This window comes from Brachycentrus maculatus, unplaced genomic scaffold (assembly GCF_059751285.1).
Source record: "Brachycentrus maculatus isolate JH-2025_06_01 unplaced genomic scaffold, ASM5975128v1 h1tg000180l, whole genome shotgun sequence".
Classification (NCBI taxonomy): Eukaryota; Metazoa; Arthropoda; class Insecta; order Trichoptera; family Brachycentridae; genus Brachycentrus; species Brachycentrus maculatus.
Genome location: NW_028280931.1, coordinates 377,678 through 399,202, shown reverse-complemented (window position 1 = coordinate 399,202; position 21,525 = coordinate 377,678). Strand labels below are relative to the sequence as shown.

The following is a 21,525-nucleotide window of genomic DNA, read 5'->3' as shown; positions in this document are numbered from 1 at the left end:
TTTTGTGAACTTTATAAAAATAAAAATCAATTTTGATTCTAATGTAAGAAATAAATATAAAAAGCTTCTTTACATCTCACCAATAGATGTCTCTAGTGAAGTTCTAGTGATTCAAGAACAAGGTCTCTAAATTGGTTCATATATATAGAACTTCCAAGAATTTGAGTAGTGTGGTTGTCAATAATGGGTAGAATTGGTGAATGTTACACGTGTGTAAAGTGATCACTTAAACCAGCCTATGACGGTCGTCAGCCCCGTAAATGCCCAGACTTCCATATTCTTCTTCATCTTTGATGAGATGTCAAAAAATAATATGAAAATAACTCATGTAATTGGAGATAATCCAGATTTTGTGAACAAGTATTTGGACACACTCAAAATGTTGTGAGAAAAATTAACTAACAAGTTGGAAAAATGCTTTTTGAAATAACTTAAGGTGTAAGTGACCTGTAATCTAGCTACAGCTTATACAGACAGCACCGCTAATCATGTTTCTATCAAGGCTTAAATTTTAAAGTTTTTACATTTTTTGATTACCGTAATTTCGTGCATTTTTGTAAAAAAAAATGTTTGTGATGTATTGAATGGATGTATATATTTTATGTGCACATTTTTAACAGTAACGAAAAATGAAAAGGTTTTTTTTTAGTGGCGTTTACAAAGTTTTTTTTTTGCAGTAGAGATTAGTAATATCTATTTTTTTCAAGAAAAATTATTTCAAGAGATTTATATCAGGGCTTTGTTAAATAAGAGATCAATTTCTTATCATGAACCTTTTTATTTCTTTAAAAAAAATAAGCGTGATGAAAGTATGGTAGACAATGTTTTTTTTTTACTTATATGAAACGCAAATAAGGTAAGAAAAGCACTGTTTTGTGCCTTTATGAAATGAACGCCACTGGACCTTTTATAATTTAAAAAGTAAATAAAGTTCTATCACCTATCAAATATTTTAGAACGACAAAATATAGGGCCAATAGGATGCAAATGTTTTGTACCAAAAACAGAGATCATAAATCCAACATGTGTAAGAGAAACATTTTAATGATAGAAACCGAAGTTTCTATAAGAGATATAAAAAAAAACTTAACCTGGCTGTAGAGACAGAAATGCATTTATTTAAGAATTCATCCCTTTTTCCTGTGAGGAGGGTCCTTGAAGTATCGTATTTTTCTGGAGACATTTCCATTATGATCACAAACTTACCCCACACAGAGTAGACCTCATGGGGTTGTTTTTCGTTTACCTGTTTTACATTTTCTTTTCTTCCCTATATTTTCCTATTTTCTTTTATATCTCACTAACCACACATTTTTATCTATTCAATTTCAAAATTAAGCCGGTAATGTTATATTTTAAAACCTATTTGAATTCATATTTGGAATATGCATAATGGTATTGAATTATCAAAAGAACTTTAATTATATTTTAATATCAATTTAATTTCATATTTCGAATACACATAAAGGTATTTAATTATCAAACTTTTATTTAACTTTAAAATCATTTTGAATTCATATTTCGAACGCGCAAAATAATTATAAATTATAAAACATATATTTTTAAATCAATTTATATTCTTATTTCAAATAATCAGAGATATTTTTATTTACTTACATTTAAAATTTAATTTGAATTCATATTTTGAATACGCCTTAAAGAATTAAGTTTTACAAACTAACACATTATTTTAATGTCTTTTTGAATTCATATTTTAAAAACGCATAAAGGTATTTAATTTAGATACATGATACATTATTTTATTTTATAAAGAAAGTAAGTGATTTAGGTATATTATCTTTGGATTCTTAGTATTTTTTTATAAATATAATACAAGTGCATCAAAGAAAAATTTCTTTTACATTATTTACAGCAGTCATATTATATTACATTTACATTTTTAATTTAAGTTTTACTTGGAAGATGCCACTGATTCTTAAAATCTACTATGACACGTGTTTTGATGTATTTGATTGTTTGAAAATGATAGGGAATGCATCGAAACACGTGTCATAATAGATTTTAAGAAATAGTGGTATTTATCAAGTAAAAATTGTACTTGTTCATAAATATATTATGTAAAGTGCAAGTGAATTTCCTCTCTGATATTTTTTGTTTACTTTATATATGATTGTAATTATGTTAGAGTGAAGTATTTATTTGTTAAACTGCATACATTTAAGTTTAAAAAGATAACTTAATAAAAATATTTTTCTAAAAATAATAATGTAAAATATATTAAAAAATAATAATATAAACAGTCCAATAAAAATATCATTATTTTAAAATAATATGGTAGTTCAGTTTTATCAAGTTTATCGGCTAGGAGAGCTAATTTAATTTTATACAATTCAATTTACTACGTATCAAGAACTGTGGTCTTTCCCAAGCAAATAACCCTTTGCTACCCTTGCGAGCTCTTTCCATATTTGCCATTCATTCTCACTTTGTTTGAAGGATAAAATAATTCATATTGAGATTAGGCCTTGTAAAGAGTCCGGTTTATTCGGGGTGGAGAGGGTTAGTTCCTCATTTATCAAGGGTGGCAAATATTAACTTGTTTGTCGAGTTTATTAAATTATTTTAATAATGACGCGCTAGATAAATATTCGTAAAAGATTAAACAAATATTTTAATACGTTTTTAATTTGCAAAAAATAATTTTCAGTCGCTTTTAAAATAAGTTTATTTTTCGTGTTCTCTTTAAATAAAGAGAATGTTCAATTAACCAATAAAAAAATATTTTTATACCATCGTGAAAATTATAAATATTCTCATACTTATATTTTGAAGGTTGTGCAAACTGAATTGAGTGGGTAAGGTCATCAAATAAAAACATTTCCCTTTTATTCCCTTCTCTATAAAAATTTTATAGGTGTTTGCGGAGAATTTTAGGCGTGCGGTGGTTTGACTTTGTGAGGAATGAAGAGTTAAGGCATAGGACGCAGCAAACCTTGGTCACAACTGTCGTCAAGAAAAGGCGATTCAGTTGGCTTGGCCATATACTCCGCATGCCTCCTAAGAGCCTTAATCAAGCTTGCTTCTTTTACAAGGCATCAGGGTTGCGCCGCCCAGGACGACCACTGCTGACAATTCGTCGGCAGTTCTTGTCAGAACTTCGGGACGCGGATCTGACTTGGGAGTATGCAAGGGAGCTGGCAGCCGAGAGAAAAGCCTGGAGACAATTTGTGGACTCCATATGCTCCACCTACGGAGCGGATATGGTTAAATAATAAAAATGAAAAAATAAACTTTGATATAGAAAATTGTGTCCATTTGTTTCTACACTAAAAAATTACCTTCTATGATTCATATTTTCAGATCCCTCAGACTAATGTGCTACGGAGAATAATCGATAAAATTAAGAAAAGGGTGTTCGGATGGTTTGCACATTTGAAACATACAAGTGAGGAAAGAACAGTCAAACAAATCTTAAGGCGAATTAAGTTGGAAAGAGGAAGACCGAATAAAACATGAGCAGACTAAATATTTCAAAAAAAATAACGAAATTGACGAAAACAAAATAAAATATAAAAACTAGTAGAGAAAAGGGTTCATATTGAAGAATGAAAAAAGTTTGCAAAATACTAAGTAGGAGATAAAATTTCTAAATTTGCTTTATTATCACACTTCGTTTCATGTATGTACATCATATCATTTTGCAAAATAAAACAAAAAAGGTTTCATTTTTCAGGGTTAAAATTTGTGAAAAATTAGTATGGGCTTACCAGGTATTACATATCTTACATATCTCAGAGTTACTACCGTATGTAAATTGCTGTATTATACTCAACTCTTGGATCCGCGTTGTAAGTATGGGGGCTCATATGCTTCCGCTCTCCCGTTTAATAATGACTGTAAAACATCAGATTTAAAAATGGCTTTCTTTGCCCCGACGTGGTCGGCGCGCGGGGGTAGGGCGAGGTGGTGGTTCTTTAGGGATTGACCGGGGTTTTGAATAATTCAGATGAGAAATCCGGTAAAAAAGGGTTTTACGTCCTGTGTTCTGAAAGGTTTAGTTGTGAGATGAATCAAAGAGGATGTTTTATTCTTACATGTGTTTTGTACCGACTTCGCATGCAGCAATCGTACAATATATACATGAATGTATATATATATATATATATATATATATATATATATATATATATATATATATATATATATATTATATATATATATATATATATATATTTATATATATATTTATATATATATATATATATATATATATATATATATATATATATATATATATATATATATATATATATATATATATATATATATATATATATATATATATATATATATATATATATATATATATATATATATATATATATATATATATATTTATATATATATATATATTTATATATATATATATATATATATATATATATATATATATATATATATATATATATATATATATATATATATATATATATATATGTATATATATATATATATATATATATAAATGCATATTTATTTAACATTTTTCCTGACTGTACCTGAGGCGCAGGAGTGAACACTGGGTCGACTAATGCATTGCCCTATGCCCCAGTTTGTTTGAATAAGGGTAAGGAGAAGGCTTAGTAAATCTTACATACTTTTAGCTTTTTTAAAGGTTTTGTTTTATCCACAAATGCGCAAGAGAGTTTTTGATAAAATTTATTATTTTAAAGGTTTTAATTTAGAAACATACTTTCAAAATAAACAATGTTTTCAGTTATTTTATATATTCTAACTTACTAATTAACCATCAAGCCGCTTTTTCGCAGGTGAAGGAAGAGAGAATAGAACGCCACACCATTCTGACTTTATAAACAATCTTCGCAACTTCCAAATTAATGCATCTCCTCATACATAGGTACCTGCCGATTATTATACTTGTCAGTTTGTTGGTGTAAAAGCGATAAAAGTGATATTTTCCTAGAAATGAACCACAAAACGAGTTCGCATATTCACACAGGACCATTTTTATATAGTTTAATGAGACTATTAAAAATGACGAGTTGAATTGGTATTTACGCAACAAACAAAAGCATTTTCCGTTATCTTTACAATTGAAACGCTTTATGGCGGCCAGAGGGGGTGTGAGTATTTCATGTTTCCATCGTAAAAAATATTGAGGAAACGGAAGCGACATCGGCCCGACCCGTTAAGGGTGTAAAACCGAATGTTGTAATAAAATTTAACGATGGCCCTTCTAGGGGTGGGCTGTGACAGCCCTGCACATGACTTGAGAAAGTTTTCAATCCCAAAATAGTCATATTTTGGTATTGCAAAAAAATAAGCCGATGAATTTCTATTTTGTTATATCTCTGCCATTAAAGATATTTCATCTGAAAAAAAATGCAACCGACAAAAATAATGCATTTAATAAAATATATAATTATGGTGTACTTAAAGCAAAAAACAAGAAATTCACTTAACATAAGAAAGAACAGATTTGACAAAAACGAAAAAAGTTTTATCAATTTTTGTTAACTTTATGAAATTCCAATTTTATAATTATTTATGTCAATATTATTATATTTTGTACATTAAAAGCATTGATTATTTTGTGAAATGGTAACATTACAATCTCCTTGTCATTCATCGTTCACTTTGTGTAATACCATTTAAAAAACACCTGGAAACACTTGACCTGATGATGGAATGATTATTCCGAATATTCCGGTAGTCACGAAGTAGTGTTTTTTGAGTGATAAAATACAAAGTGAACGATAAATTATAAGGAGAGTGTATAATTCTATTACTTCAAATTTTGATTTATCAAATTAGATGAAGAAGAAAATGGAAGACTGGGTATTTACGGGACTAATGACCTTTCATAGGCTGGATGAGTGATCACTTTAGACACGTTAATATTTATTTATTTTATTGTGTATCATTTTTTACACTCTTATTAAGATATTTCAAATATTCAAAGTAGATTTCTTTTCAATATCCGAAAAACACGTTTGTTTTACTTTTGTATTTTTTATTTTATTTATATATTCGGGAATTTTAGTACTACAAGACAAAAATAAAAAAAATATTCCCGCAAATCGAATTTCAAAAAATATCTTCCAGCATGTGCCTCTTGGGTCTAAAGTAGGAAGTAGGTAATACATCCGATGTCTAAGTACGCGTGGGATATTGTTAAATATTTCCACAATTTTATACGTTTCCAGAGCCATAAACCCTGGAAACACGCTTTACCTTAATCAGACCAGCCTGGCACTGTTCACGCAAGATTTGCCGTTTTCCGATACAATATCTTCCGAATTCGGCTGTGAAATGTAGCCATGCTTGATAATAAAGATTGTAGCAGTTCGACAAGCATTTTTTTTACCAAAAAAAACATTTTACAACTACTAGTGATTATTTTATATGGGATCCTGATACACGCTGTTATGATTCTCGTACAGGATGTGTAACGATTTTATTTGTTTTTTAAGCTCAATGTCAATTATGTAACGTATAATCTTTTTTTATTAACCAAATAAATTCTATGAAATAAAAAACGGATGTACGTTATACAATCTTTACCATGTTAGATTTATATGTTTCCGTAAATTAAACATCTTTGTAGTTGTTGTTTTATTACTTCAGATTAATATTTAACAAAAACATACTAAAAAATATAGTAAAACCTCGATATAACGGATTAATTGGGGGGAGGAGTGTTTGTTAAAGCCAGAAGTCCGTTTTATGAAAATTAATTTAAAGTAAATCAAAATACTTTTTTGACTTCATATGATTTTATATATAACACTGTATTTACATACAAATAAAATATATAAAACACAAAGAAAATTCTATTTATTGGCTTCGACCACTCGTCCTTATTGACTTTGCTTTTTGATGTCAACGCTTGTTTTCGGTAATCCTGCATTAAAAAGGAATAAAATTATGTTCGAAATCTTAGAATTTCCGGTTTTTTTTTAAAAATAATTAACTCTAATCGACTACGAAAATACGCATAATATGGTATGGTGAACTTCGTTATCTTACAAATAGAAAATAATATGACCGGATTTTTTGTCCGTTACATCCGAAGTTAAAATAAAGGTCCGTTATGTAGGGGTTTTGCTGTTTGTGTTATTTTAATTTATGGAAAATTTCACTTGTTGTTAGATATCTCGAATAGATATTCCAGGAGCAGAATTTGCCATTTGAAATTCGCTTCAAAAGCAACAGACAGCGTAAAATTACTTGGCTTTCCTTAACCCGTACAGGTAAAATATAAAATGGCGGGTAATACGGGACGTGCATTCTTCCGCTGTCTGGATCTTGAAATTTCCAGCAGCATGTTGACAAAAATGCAGCGAGATTTCGGGTCGGGGAGGCTATATTGTGTACCATTAATCAACTAGATGACTTAAATAAACGGTTGTGTGACACGTTATTTTGAGTTATACTCGTATTCTTGTGTCGCCAATTGCCTGATATAAAACTAGGAAATGCAGGTTAAAAAGTCGCACTTTACTGAACTCTTTTATATTTTTTACACAAAACCGTCTGTACCCGCCACGCGTTGCTGTGGCCCGGTCTAGTTTAATAAAAAAAATATAAAGCACTTTTCTAATACGTTTAATTTTACAATGCTTGTGAAGCATAGAAAATATTTTTTAAAAAATGTATGAAACAACACAATAGAAAACATGAAAAATGGTAAGTGGCAGAAATGTCAAGAAGCACGTAGTCCACCATGAGCAATGTAAAATTTTACATGTGCTGATACTAAGTTCAATAGATGACACTGCCATTACGAGAAAAACTGTTTTTCGAAAAAACATATTTTTAGATTTTTTTTACCATAGATAAAACACGCTTGAATTTAAATGTGAATATAAAACTTTATGTCAAAATTACGAAGTTTCTTTTTCCGGGTCATTCTTCCTCTGAGGTTTGTGATAATGCCTTAAGTATGAAATATAATTTTATTTGTTTTGTATTGTTTATTAATATCTTAATACATTGTTTATTTATTTAAAAATAAAAACGTTTTGTGATTAAATTTAAACCTATTTTTATATAATGGACTTTGGGCTGTAACGGAAACCTTTTACCCTCAATTAGTCCGTTGTATCGAGGTTTTACTGTATGTTTGAATAAGAAGGTGTAAAATTTTAACATACACATTTGAATTTACGTTGCAAAGATATGTGCCATACCGGTACATTAAGGATGTATACGTTTTACGTAAATAAATACGGTTAGTGAGAGCGCAGTGGAGTAATACATTTCTTAACACGTAAATATATTGCTGAGCTATTTCTCTCCAAAATGTAAACGGAATTATTCCGTGCTATTATCCAAATTTACCGTCACTTTGCCAAGAAATATGGCACACGCTCAATTGAAATAATTGAACGCTGGTACTATTGAAATAAGTCTATCAAATTTTAACTATGCCCGTAAATTCGCGTCGAAATTATTGCGGCGGATATTCATAATTTAATAATGCCAATTTCGCTACATGCGTGGTAGTATAGTATTAAAACCTACATCCATTATCCCTCGTAGCGCCTAATTATATATTTATATTTAATATCCGCATATACAAGTTCGGAACAGTTAGTTGATCTCGTATATTTTCTGGGGATGATAAGATGACGAAGATTAAGAAAGGAGAGTGAACGCTGAGATCAAAGTGAATCGTGCACTGGAATCTTACGATCAAGTTTTTCAAATACTTGACTAAGGTCGAGTAGTTTAAAAAATTTGCGGGTATATTTGAGGATATTCGTTAGTGTGGAAGAAGCTAATTTGGTTTTCAAAAAATGACTAGATTGGTGAATATAACAAAGTATTTAAAGTGATCTCTTAAACCAGCCAATGACAGAACATTACCCCTGTAAATGACCAGACTTTCGTGTTCTCATATCTGTAATTTTTTATCTTTTTTGAGATATCATAATAATCGTGATAATTAAATGAACATAATAATTACATCTCAACATAGATAATGAAGAATATGGAAAATCTGGATATTTACAGGGCTTACGACTTATCATACACTCGTAAAGTGATCAATTAACATACGTACAGCATTAACCAGCCTTTGAAAGGTAATTAACCCTATAAATACCCAAACATGTATGATTAGATGTCAAAAATGTAAAAATAACTCCGTATTTGGACACATTTAAAATGTGGCGAGCTTTTTAAAAGGTTGAAACATTAGGAATTTCCACGCAAGTAAGAATGCAGATAATTCTCAAACCAAACCGCCGAGAGATAGAAAGACCAGCTTAAGCCGTTAGAAAATCGCTGGTGCTTGCGATATACACGTATAAAATCGGACGCTGCAACGGCCATCCATGCACACATGCACATAGCCCACCTTTATCCTCGTCCGGCTGCATTGTTAGGAGGCCAAATAAAACTCCGGCCAGGCCATAAGCGAAAACGCTTCCCGGACCCCGAATTTACGGAAACCGCGACTTAAAATTCCCCGGCGAGCTGGATGGAGATTGCGGCAGTTTGGGGCACCCGTTATGGTGCCCGTGAATAGAGACTGCATTGCAGGAGCAAACGGGAGAGAGACGGTCAAATTAAATAAAGGTTATCTCTTTTGGTGGAGATACAGCGATGTCTCCAAAGCCAAATGGGCAGATAAAAATCAAGAGTGCGAAAAGATAATGTTAAGATTTTCAATCGAGCTCATTCCTCCATGATATTTCACGTCAAAATTACATGCCAAAAAAATGTTTTATTCATTTAAAAATATCAAATTTATTAGAAATACAACATTTTGAGTGTGTCCAAACACTATTAATTATCTCACTATCATGCCGCTTCCACGCAAGAGTAGGCAGAGAGAATAGGACACGCCCAGGTGTCTTTGAAAGCCTCTTTCATATTTACACATTCCCTCATACATACCCACCGATAATTCTGACATCTGACCTGACCTCTTTTAAGTATTTGACAAGCTTGATCATGCGAGTTTTCTTCAATCTTTCTCTGCTTATATTACTAACCACAATAGTAAAACCAGTAAAATACAAAGTACTATGTTAACATAAGAAGCGAATGTGAGCGGCAGAAAAGAGGATGTCTGAAAATGACTTGGTACAATCAGATCAATCAGAACCTAAAATCTGGTGGTGTAAAAAGTCAGCGTTATCGGAGGACATGTATGAAAAGATGGATAAGTAAGCTAGGAGTGTATGTCAGGGTAGAAAAGCGGCCAATCCTCTCTGCCTACCCCTGCTGAGAAACGGCATGATGGTAGTAATAGTAGTAGTAGTAGAGTAGTAAGAAAAAGAACTGAAGCAATGCATATAGAAAAAAAATACTTAAACAGTTTTAGACTTAACGAATTTGAATAAAATGAAAACATCCTGGTGATAGTGCGTCGGTAGGCGTTGGATCCGAAACATTATTAAAAATCTCGACTAACGATCATAAAGCACACAGACCGCTTTTCGCGCCGTAATATTCCTTTAATGTTGCCGAAAACAAAATGCCAGCGCCGCCCAGCGGAAAAATTGGTGTGTTCAAAAAATGTAACCACCCAAACATTTTCACTAATGATACCATCAATAATTACCCCACACCGAGGGACGTTACACGCGTCAGGATGTTATTTTCCATCAAAATTTTCATCATAATGAGGGTCATTATGCCAGCCTACCGAAATGTTACTTGTGTTTTTAGGAGAGACCTTTTCTCTTGGAAAATCCCTTTTTCCAGCGCGACACATCAAAATACAGGTAATGAAAACATTAATTTATTTTAATGATAATTGAAGCGCCTTTGAAAAAAAATGGGTTTGTACAAAATATTTTTAGTGTATCCAAATCTTTGTTTTCAAACTTTAGGTATGTCTCCACTTGCGAGTTACTTATATTATATATATATATATATATATATATATATATATATATATATATTTATATATATATATATATATATATAAATATATATATATATATATATATATATATATATATATATATATATATATATATATATATATATATATATATATATATATATATAAATATATATATATATATATATATATATATATATATATATATATATATATAAATATATATATATATATATATATATATATATATATATATATATATATATATATATATATATATATATATATATGTATATATATATATATATATATATATATATATATATATATATATATATATATATATATATATATACATATATATATATATATATATATATTTATATATATATATATATATATATATATATATATATATATATATATATATATATATATTATATATATATATATATATATATATATATATATATATATATATATATATATATATTTTTTTTTTTTTTTTTTTTATTCATTTAATATATTTACATTTTTATTTATAACATAATAACATTTGAATCATTTATACATATGTAGAACTTTTATATTTCGATTCGCTGTGCCTCTCCATAAAAGAGTCTGTGCTCTTGTGCTTGGAAAGGGACTTACACTCGTGGTTTAATGTTATATAATAAAAGATATAATAGTTTTTTTTAATTTTTTTTTTTTTAAAGATTTAAATGTATAGAGCTTTAATTTTTTTCTTGAGAATTTTTATATCATCTATTTTTTTTATTTCTTTAGGGAGTTTATTGAAATGTTTGATTGCCAAATATTTGAAGTTTTGCTGAAATTGCTTGGTGTTGCATTTTGGAATAGAAAAATCGTTTGAGAATCTCGATGATAAATTCTTTGTTAAATTTAAATAGTTGTCACCCTTTAGTATTTGAAAAACTGCGGTTTTTTTATAAATGGATTCTATATTTGGGACTTGAAATTTTTTAAATAATAATTTTGTTGGAAATATGTTTTTTTTTTTCAAGATGACTTTAATTATGGTTTTCTGTACTATTTTCACTGAGTTCAGTATGTTGTTGTATGAGCCTCCCCATGCAATAATGCCATACTGTAGTAGTGAGTGAACGATAGCATAGTAAACTCTTTTTAGGTTGTCGATGGTTAGTATGTTTCGGATTCTAATGAATATATATATGCATTTTCTTATTCGTTTTACTAGTTCATTAATGTGACTATGGTATTTCAAATGTTGGTCTATTATTACACCTAGATATTTTATTTCTTTTTTTGGACATAAAACAGAACATAAGTTTTTGCAATTTGAATCCCTGCAGTCACCATTGTGAATTGTAATTTTTATATTTGTCGGTATTTATATATATTTATATATATATATATATATATATATATATATATATATATATATATATATATATATATATATAAATATATATATATATAAATATATATATATATATATATATATATATATATATATATATATATATATATATATATATATATATATATATATATATATATATATATATATATATATATATATATATATATATATATATATATATATATATATATATATATATATATATTGATGTATCAACAAAGATAAAAGAATATTTAAGTCAGGGTATTTAAAGGGCTTACAACCCGTCATAGGCTAGTTTAAGTGAGCACTTTATACACGTTTTACATTCATCATTAATTTTTATTAAGAAGAGACGTTTGAAAACATCATTTTCAATGGTTATATGAACCGTCAATCATGGTGAATGTTACACACGTACGGTATAAAGTGATCACTTATGATGACTCGTAAGCCCCGTAAATATCCAGAAATTTATATACATTTTCATCTATATTGAGATGTCAGAATGTGAATGTTAATCTATGTGGAGATTTATGAATAAGGATTTAAATACGCGCAAAACTTATGAATAGGGTTATAATAACGATACATTAATTATTTTTGGTTCGTCGATCTCAAAATATCAGTTACATATGTATGTTTATGAAAAATGTATTGTTGCCTACAACATTTTGAGTGTGTCCAAATCTTGTTCATAAATCTGGATTATCTCCAATTTTAGGAGTATTTTTGGTTTGTCGATCTCAAAATATCAGTTACATATGTATGTATATGATAAATGTATTGTTTCCTACAACAATTTTTAGTGTGTCCAAATCTTGTTCATAAATCTGGATTATCTCCAATTTTAGAAGTTATTTTTCATATCACTTTTTGACATCTCATCAAATTATAAATATTTTTTCCAATGGTGACACAATTATATTTGTAGTTATTTAAAATCATCATAGAAAAAGGAAATGTAGAATAAATTGCAGGTTATTAAACACATTCCTATGAAAAAAATAGATGAAAAATGAAACACAGAATGTAATTTACTAGAGACATCTATTGGTGAGATGTTATATATATATATATATATATATATATATATATATATATATATATATATATATATATATATATATATATATATATATATATATATATATATATATATATATATATGAAGTTCTAGTGATTCATGAACAAGATTTCTAAATTGGTTCATATATATGAATGTAATTTAAATTTGCTTTGACTTACGTGAACAGTATCTCGGCTCATCACTTTTATCCCCGCAGTTATCCTCTCCATCACAGAACTTATCCAAGGCAATACACTGTCCTGTGTCGCAGAAAAACTCGCTGAGACGACAAGGAGGTCCTTCTTCAGCACTCTGTCCTTGTGCCAGGATTTCCGCGGCGCATAGCAGCAGCACAACGAGAGTTACCGAACCACAGGATGCCGTAGTTTTTCCACGCATTTTCACAGAATTTCACTAATTTTACGTTATTATTTTATCAACACCCTTTAAAAATCTAAGTAACGTAAGAATATTAATACTTAATATCCGAAAGCATTTACTGAGAAAACAAGATTATACTAATTACGAATATTTTTTATTCATAACTTTCATTTATCGATTCTTCTCAGATAATTTACAAAATTCGTCATTTTTTTTTTCATAATCTATCGTAATTCAAATTTTAACCTAAACATTATTTTATGAAACTTTAGAGTCAAATAGAATTCCTATAAATGTTTATTTTGTAAGTAATAAGTCGAAATACGAAATCGATCGTAATATTTCGTTTGAGGTTTAAATTTTCATACCGCATTCAATCATTCCATTCACCAGTTTCCAGGAAATCTGAAAGGAAAATAAAAATAATTATTTACTTTGAAAAAAATATTTACACGTAAAAATGAAATTATTTTCTCATAACATTTGTATTTTTTTCTTCATAATATACTCATGTGTGTGTAACTTCCGTACTACTCAATGTTCTAAACATATTTTTAAACTTTATTAATTTTTTATTACGTAAACATATATATTTACATTTTCAATATGTATTTTGGCTCTTAAGTCCAACTCTGTGTCAAGCCGAAATACTTACATGCTTAAGTTTAAAAAAATATATATACTTTAAAAAAATATGTTGCGCGAGATAACAACTTTTTTTTTGTGCAGGAATCTCCATAGTGACTTATATGTTACGTATTTTTTTTGTGTAAAAGTTTAAGTAGAAAATAAGTCTTCCATGGTAGTCGAAATATCAATAATAAATTCCCATCTTCTCAGATATACTGATAATATCACCACAAAAACCCCATCAAGCGTGTTAGTGCAGCCAAATAATCAAAATTTACATTATTTTTGACATCTCATCAAAGATGAAGAAGAATATGGAAGTCTGGGCATTTACGGGGCTGACGACCGTCATAGGCTGGTTTAAGTGATCACTTTACACACGTGTAACATTCACCAATTCTACCCATTATTGACAACCACATCACTCGAATTCTCAGAAGTTCTACATATATGTATATGAACCAATTTAGAAACCTTGTTCTTGAATCACTAGAACTTCACTAGAGACATCTATTGGTGAGATGTAAAGAAGCTTTTTACTAAGAAGAAACTCTTATATTTGTCTAGTGATTCGAGTGATGTGGTTGTCAATAATGGGTAGAATTGGTGAATGTTACACGTGTGTAAAGTGATCACTTAAACCAGCCTATGACGGTCGTCAGCCCCGTAAATACCCAGACTTCCATATTCTTCTTCATTTTTGATGAGATGTCAAAAATAATATGAAAGTAACTCCTGTAATTGGAGATAATCCACATTTTGTGAACAAGTATTTGGACACACTCAAAATGTTGTATCAAAATTTACCATATTTTGTGTAAATAATTCACATGAGCCATAGTAATTACGCACTAAATTGACACGCGAAAGACATATTTCACTACGCTATACTATTGAGGATTACGCTTTGAAAGTAAATCAATACGGCACACGCGTGTGTTTGTATAATTTGCCGTATGTAGAAGCACAATTGAATTACTTAAACATCAAACAAATATGATAACAGCAAACTGAACTTTGCCGATTACATTACACGAACATTGGTTATAGCTAATTATAAATTTGGCAAACAGATGATAATATCAGGGTTGACCAAATTCCTTAACTGATCGGCAGTTATTTAAGCTTTTACGTGTTTAATACCTCTATTCATGAATATATTCGTGACGCGTGTTTCGATGCATTCAACAATCTGAGACCGATTTTAGTAATGTTTAGCAAGTAAATTTCAAATGCGAATATAAACAAAAGACCTTTTTGGATTTGTGAGTACTCGTGAATTTAAAAAAAGTATGCATTATTTAACTGATTTTAAGTGATTTTTTCACTATAATATTTATTTAATTTGATTGAATGAATTATAAAAGTTTATTTACAAATATGACACTTTTGTTATATTTGTAAATTAAATGTATCTTTGTTGTTTTATTTTTTTTTATATTAAATAAATAAAATCAAACGTAATACACGTATTTTTCATTGTCTCATGGGGCAATACATCTGCAGCTTTTTTGTCTTATGTTAATAATAAAAAAATACAAAACAGTAAATTTAAATTATAGACTTCTGCTTACCCTACTGATGGTAGCAAATGACATATTGCGCATATTAAATGGTTTTCGATTGTACTCCGAGTGCATTGAATTCAAAATATTAATAATAAACTTTTGTGTAGATAGTTGATATAATTGTTTCTATTGATTAATACACATTTAATATAATAATCAATGTATTATATGTGGAAACATAAATGCACTAATTTTGTAGTTAAAACCACATTTATTTGAACCATAAAAACGGTTTACATTTTTAAGTTAAAATTAAAAAGAATGTTTTCACCGGTAAACAGTAACAAAGTGCTTTTTTACGTATCATAAATTGTAATAACTTGAAAAAAGAGTTAAAACTATGTAATCGCATTCATTTAAAAATGTTCTTATATTCATGGGCAGTTTTGGGTCTTGATTATATATGAGTTTAATTTTATTGAATATTTCCTATAAAAAACTTTTCATCTTTCGAGCATAACTTACGCCATCATTTTAAATCATTTAAATGAGTAAACTTGTCTAGTAGAGAAACCGTAAAATTTGAATGTAAATAACAAAATATTACGACAGATTTAATCTGAGAAATGAGACGAAAAATTTTTAAAGGAAAAATACGTTTTTTTGTTTTAACGAAAGGTTTAAAAGAAATACTTATCTTAATTTACGATTGAAATAATTAGATGTATAGAAAATATGGATAATTTGAACATGAATTATATTAGTATTATAATAATCTAAGAATTAGACACGTAAAGAAATAAAAAACCAGACAAAGAGGGATAGAGAAGGGGTAGAAATGTTAAAACTGTAATGATAAAAAAAATAAAAAGGATATAGTTAGGAATTAAATTGTAACAAATTGAGAGATTTTTTATAGGGCATAAAATTGTAATAAATGGAAAATCGTGAAAAATTTATTACCGCTGAAAACATGAGAAGGGAGTTTATAAAACATATCTTTTTTAATACATTGATACCTGAGACGCAAGACTATTCACCTTCTGTTCAAATGATGAACGATCAACTTAAAATTACATTAGGTCCATGCAGTACCCTATGCACCATAGGGTACGAATAGGGCATGAAGAAGAAGAATATAAATCATGTAAATTAGACGTGGAAGTGTGTATGTTCATATTTGCATAATTTAATAATAAGAACGCCTTCCATAATACCTTATACCTATAAAAGGGATGTGCTGAAGGTTTCACGATTTCACTGCCTCCGTATAACATAATTTCATACAGCATTTTACCCCGCATACGTTCCTAACTACCTACTAGAATTACACAGGATCTAGAGCTATCAATTAATTTTAATCTAAACTTCATTACACCCCCATCTACTACACATGTACACCCCTAACCAATATGACTGAATTCATCCCTCCAGCGACATGCTGTTGTAACCGTGCGCTCAAAATTACAGACCTCGAAATTATGAATTTTGGAATAGTAAATCAAAAACAAGCAAATGGTTCGTTTATATGACAGGATAAAGCCAGGAATAATTCATTAGTTGCGCATCACACGCTGCTGCCAGTAAAATAAATTAAAACTACATAAATACATATAACTAATACATTAGTTTAAGTCTTCTTGCATATTATGACATTTGAATTAAATGTCAATTCACAATATTTTGACCATACAAATTCTGGATTTTGGTCCATTCTAAAATTATTTAAATCAAGATTTTTTACATTTTGAAATCTCAGCATGGATGAATAACAATATAGTAGTATGAGTATTTAAAAGCTTAAGATTTGTCAAAGGCTAGTTACGTGATCACATTACATACGTGTAGCATTCACCATTCTGCCCATGATTGACAACCACGCTACTCTTTTTTGTAACTCATTCAAGTAACATAAATCTCATGACTTTATGTTTGAGTTCATGAGAGACATTCATGATTAGTTCAAGAAATATTTTATTCAGCAGAGACACTTTACTTTACACTTGCATATTGGGAGACGCTCGAAAATAAGATTTTATATTTTTTTCAGCTTATAATTTGACCAGATGATTAAATTCCCAACATTTTTAAGTATATTCAAATCCTTGTTCACAAATCTGGATTCTAGATCTAGATTCACAAATCTTTGTTCAGTAGAAATTCAACACGCATTTTTAAAAAATATTAGTATTTTTTTTTTAATTTTACTTAAATGATGATAAAAATATCTGCGTGTAGAAATCAACGGAACTAGTCACGATTATTTAGCGTGAATATTTTACGTAATTAATATCTTCCATGTAGGCATGTAATTTCAAACAAAGCACCCGACCATAAAAACGAAGCCTGTGAATAAAATTTCCATGTTTTGTTTTCAATTGTTTTATTAATGAAATAAAGCTTTAAGCACCTTTATTGCATCTACATGAAAACTACTTGTAAATGGGAGTTTTACACTTTGAAATACCAACCCATACATGAATACATCCATAATACCCATACACCAATATGACTTTTCGTTTTTAATGAAAATAATGGTATAGAGGTTTTATCACATTTTATTCGAAAAACAATTTTTTTGGAAATATGAGTATTGATTCTGGAACATTTAAATAAATACATATACTTTTAAGTATAGAATATTTATTAATTCACCACCAAAAATAAATATTTATTTTCTTTATTTATTTTCAAATGCGTATATTACATAAGTAAAAATAACAAAATTTTAGTGTTTCCGATGTGTAATTGTCATTAGGTACTCATTTTAGGATTACAGTTAACAAGGTACCTAAAAATTAAAACATTGCAAGATACGTAAAAAAAACAAAAGTAAAGTGTGGTATACAAAACAATTAAGGATAGTAAATATATATTTTTTTTAAATTGAACAATCGTAAAAAATAAACTTGAACACAAATTTGAAAGTAAAAGAAAAAAAAATTACACATAATACAGGGTGAAATGTAAAATATAAAACAATAAACGTTTAAAATAATTAAAGAAAACACTTCGTTTTTTACCACTTGAGTTTAATTATAGACTACATGTTTCAGAAGCTAAACTTCCATCATTCAGGTCTGTATAATAACTAAAATATAAAATATAAAATTGTTCTATAAATAAGGATAGGGGGAAAGTAAGGGGAAGGGGTTAGTCAAGGAACGGAGTTTGAAAACAAAGGAAAAATTGAAAGCAATGGCGAAGAATTTTGAAACAATATATTATTTAATAAATTATTATTAGAATTCAGGTTTTTTTGTATTTCTAAATTTTCAAGATAATTCATAATTTGGCCTTTATATGGAACAAGGTGTAATAATTTTAATTTATGGGAGTGAAATGAGTGATTAGTATCTATTATATGATTTGCAAATTCCGAAAAATAATTACTAAACGAAGTGTTTTCTTTAATTATTGTAACATGTCTTACCACAAAGTTAATGCCGAAACAATAAATAAAATAAACGTTTATATCAAATTATTAAATAAGCATACGAAAATAAAACCTGAGAAAGAAAAACCTCCCCAACTAAAAAAAAACACCTAACTACGTCACGGCAGGCACCGTGACGTAGTTGGCTAGACGCTCGACTGCGAAACTGGCGTCGCGGGTTCAATTCCCGCCAATTGCAAAATGAATTCAAGAAAGATTTAATTTCAATTGGTCTGGGTGTTTGTGATGTATTTTTTACATTTACTTTCTCTATCCCTACTATCCTACCTGCAGACAAGCATCTAAAATAGACGCTTTATAGGTGATTCCTTAAAAAAATGTTTAAAGGAAACAAGTGAGAAAATATCACTAATCACTAACATAAATATCTTTCCATAAAGTATTTTTTCAGATCATTCTTTATATGTATGTATATTTATACATTATATATATTACTTTACCTTCATGTAATTAACGATCAAGATAACACTACGTCGATTCAATGCAGTGCCCAACGTACCATCGGTTGGGAACCAGGGTTGGAAGGTGTGAACAATATGTTAATCCGATGTGGTGCTAAACGTCAATGTCAATGATATTTTTAAACTGTTTTTTATTATTTTTTTATTATAGTACTTTCTTTTTCTTTCCAGTTTACAAATAATACGCCCCATAAATCCTGTATCATTTCCAAAAGAGTCTTTAAAGAAGCAAAGTAGCATTTTAGAGCTAACTTCTACCTCAATTCGTTCATATTTCACTTCATAAAATAAAGAAACGAGGAACAAAGATTCTCAGCACATATTTTTAAGAACTAGTCGTCTAGAACGACAATATATATATGTATATATATATATATATATATATATATATATATATATATATATATATATATATATATATATATATATATATATATATATATATATATATATATATATATATATATATATATATATATATATATATATATATATATATATATATATATATATATATATATATATATATATATATATATATATATGGTATGTGGCCGCTCCTCTGCGATACCTCTCTCTCTCTGTTTACGGTAAATTGTATCTATGTAAAACGTATATGGCATAGAACCTATTACCGTCGAATCAAATGTCAAAGATCTTATATAACCTGAATATAATATTCACTTGTAAGACAAATGTTATAATTGGACTTACACTATAGATTTGTAACATATATGCGGAGAAATAAATAAAAATTAATTTAGTATTAACATTTTGGAAATACGATGATTCCTATATAAAAATAGAACTCTTATAAAAGACCATATTAAAGAATTTCTTGATACAAACATGGCTTTCGAGAACTACAGACGTTCTCAAAAAATACATTTTTAACTATATTTTCACCAGTTGATGAAAACATTTGTAGTTTTCGAATCTAGTCGTGTTTGGATTAATAAGCTCAAAAAGTTGTCTTGTACAAGTGTTTTGTTTTCGTATTTAAATATTTAGAGACATTACAAAACGAGAAGTCGGTTTATTACACATATTTAAAATAAATCTACTGAAATATTTATTTGCTCGTATTATAAGTAGGTACATGACAAAAGTATATTTTAAAATAATAAAAAAAAACATATTAAAAGGGGATTATTCGGATCTTTGCACCCTTTATCACTTGCTATTCATTTGACTCTCCAAACACCCGGTCTAGTTGTGACACAAAGCTCTTAGTGAGGTTTTAAAGTACGAATCATGTGAAATAATTTTTAAAGCAAAAATTCGTTAAAAATAAACTAACTACGCGTATTTTTGCTTTGTGTATATGTCATTTATAAAAATCACAAAATATAAATCTTGTGAAATTATACTTTAAATTAAAAACCATTTTCAGGATTCTTTTAAATCTATCCGAAAAATCGATCAAACATTAATTTTGCCATTAGGTTTTGAAGAGATCTTTCAAATGAAGAATATCACCATGTGTTTAAAATAATCTTACTATAAAATAAATTATACTTGAATTTATCAAAGTGCATATTAACATTGGAGTATATTATTTTGTTCAAAAATTAAAATGAAACTTTAAAAAAAGTGACAGCTGACAACATGACGTTGGGATCTAAATTTTGATGTTGAAAATTAATTGTTTAACACTGTTCAAGTCAAACTACGTCAAGCTTTATCAAGATTTAAACGCATTTTTTAATGATATTATAGGTCATGGCATAATATTTTGCCAAATTATGCTAACATTATTAAAATAATAGTCTAGTAATGCGTAAAGTAACCG

At 28.5% G+C, this 21,525-nt stretch overlaps 1 protein-coding gene across 1 annotated transcript in view; it reads right to left on the bottom strand.

Annotated features, from left to right (window-relative positions):
- The window catches only part of LOC148307969 (uncharacterized), a 416,767-nt gene that overhangs the window by 273,718 nt on the left and 121,524 nt on the right, over positions 1-21,525 (bottom strand). The window contains exon 2 of the mRNA XM_088262474.1: positions 13,476-14,082. Within this exon, the coding sequence (XP_088118600.1) occupies positions 13,476-13,695 (220 nt within the window). The 5' untranslated portion in view covers positions 13,696-14,082. The remainder of the gene's footprint in view (positions 1-13,475; positions 14,083-21,525) is intronic.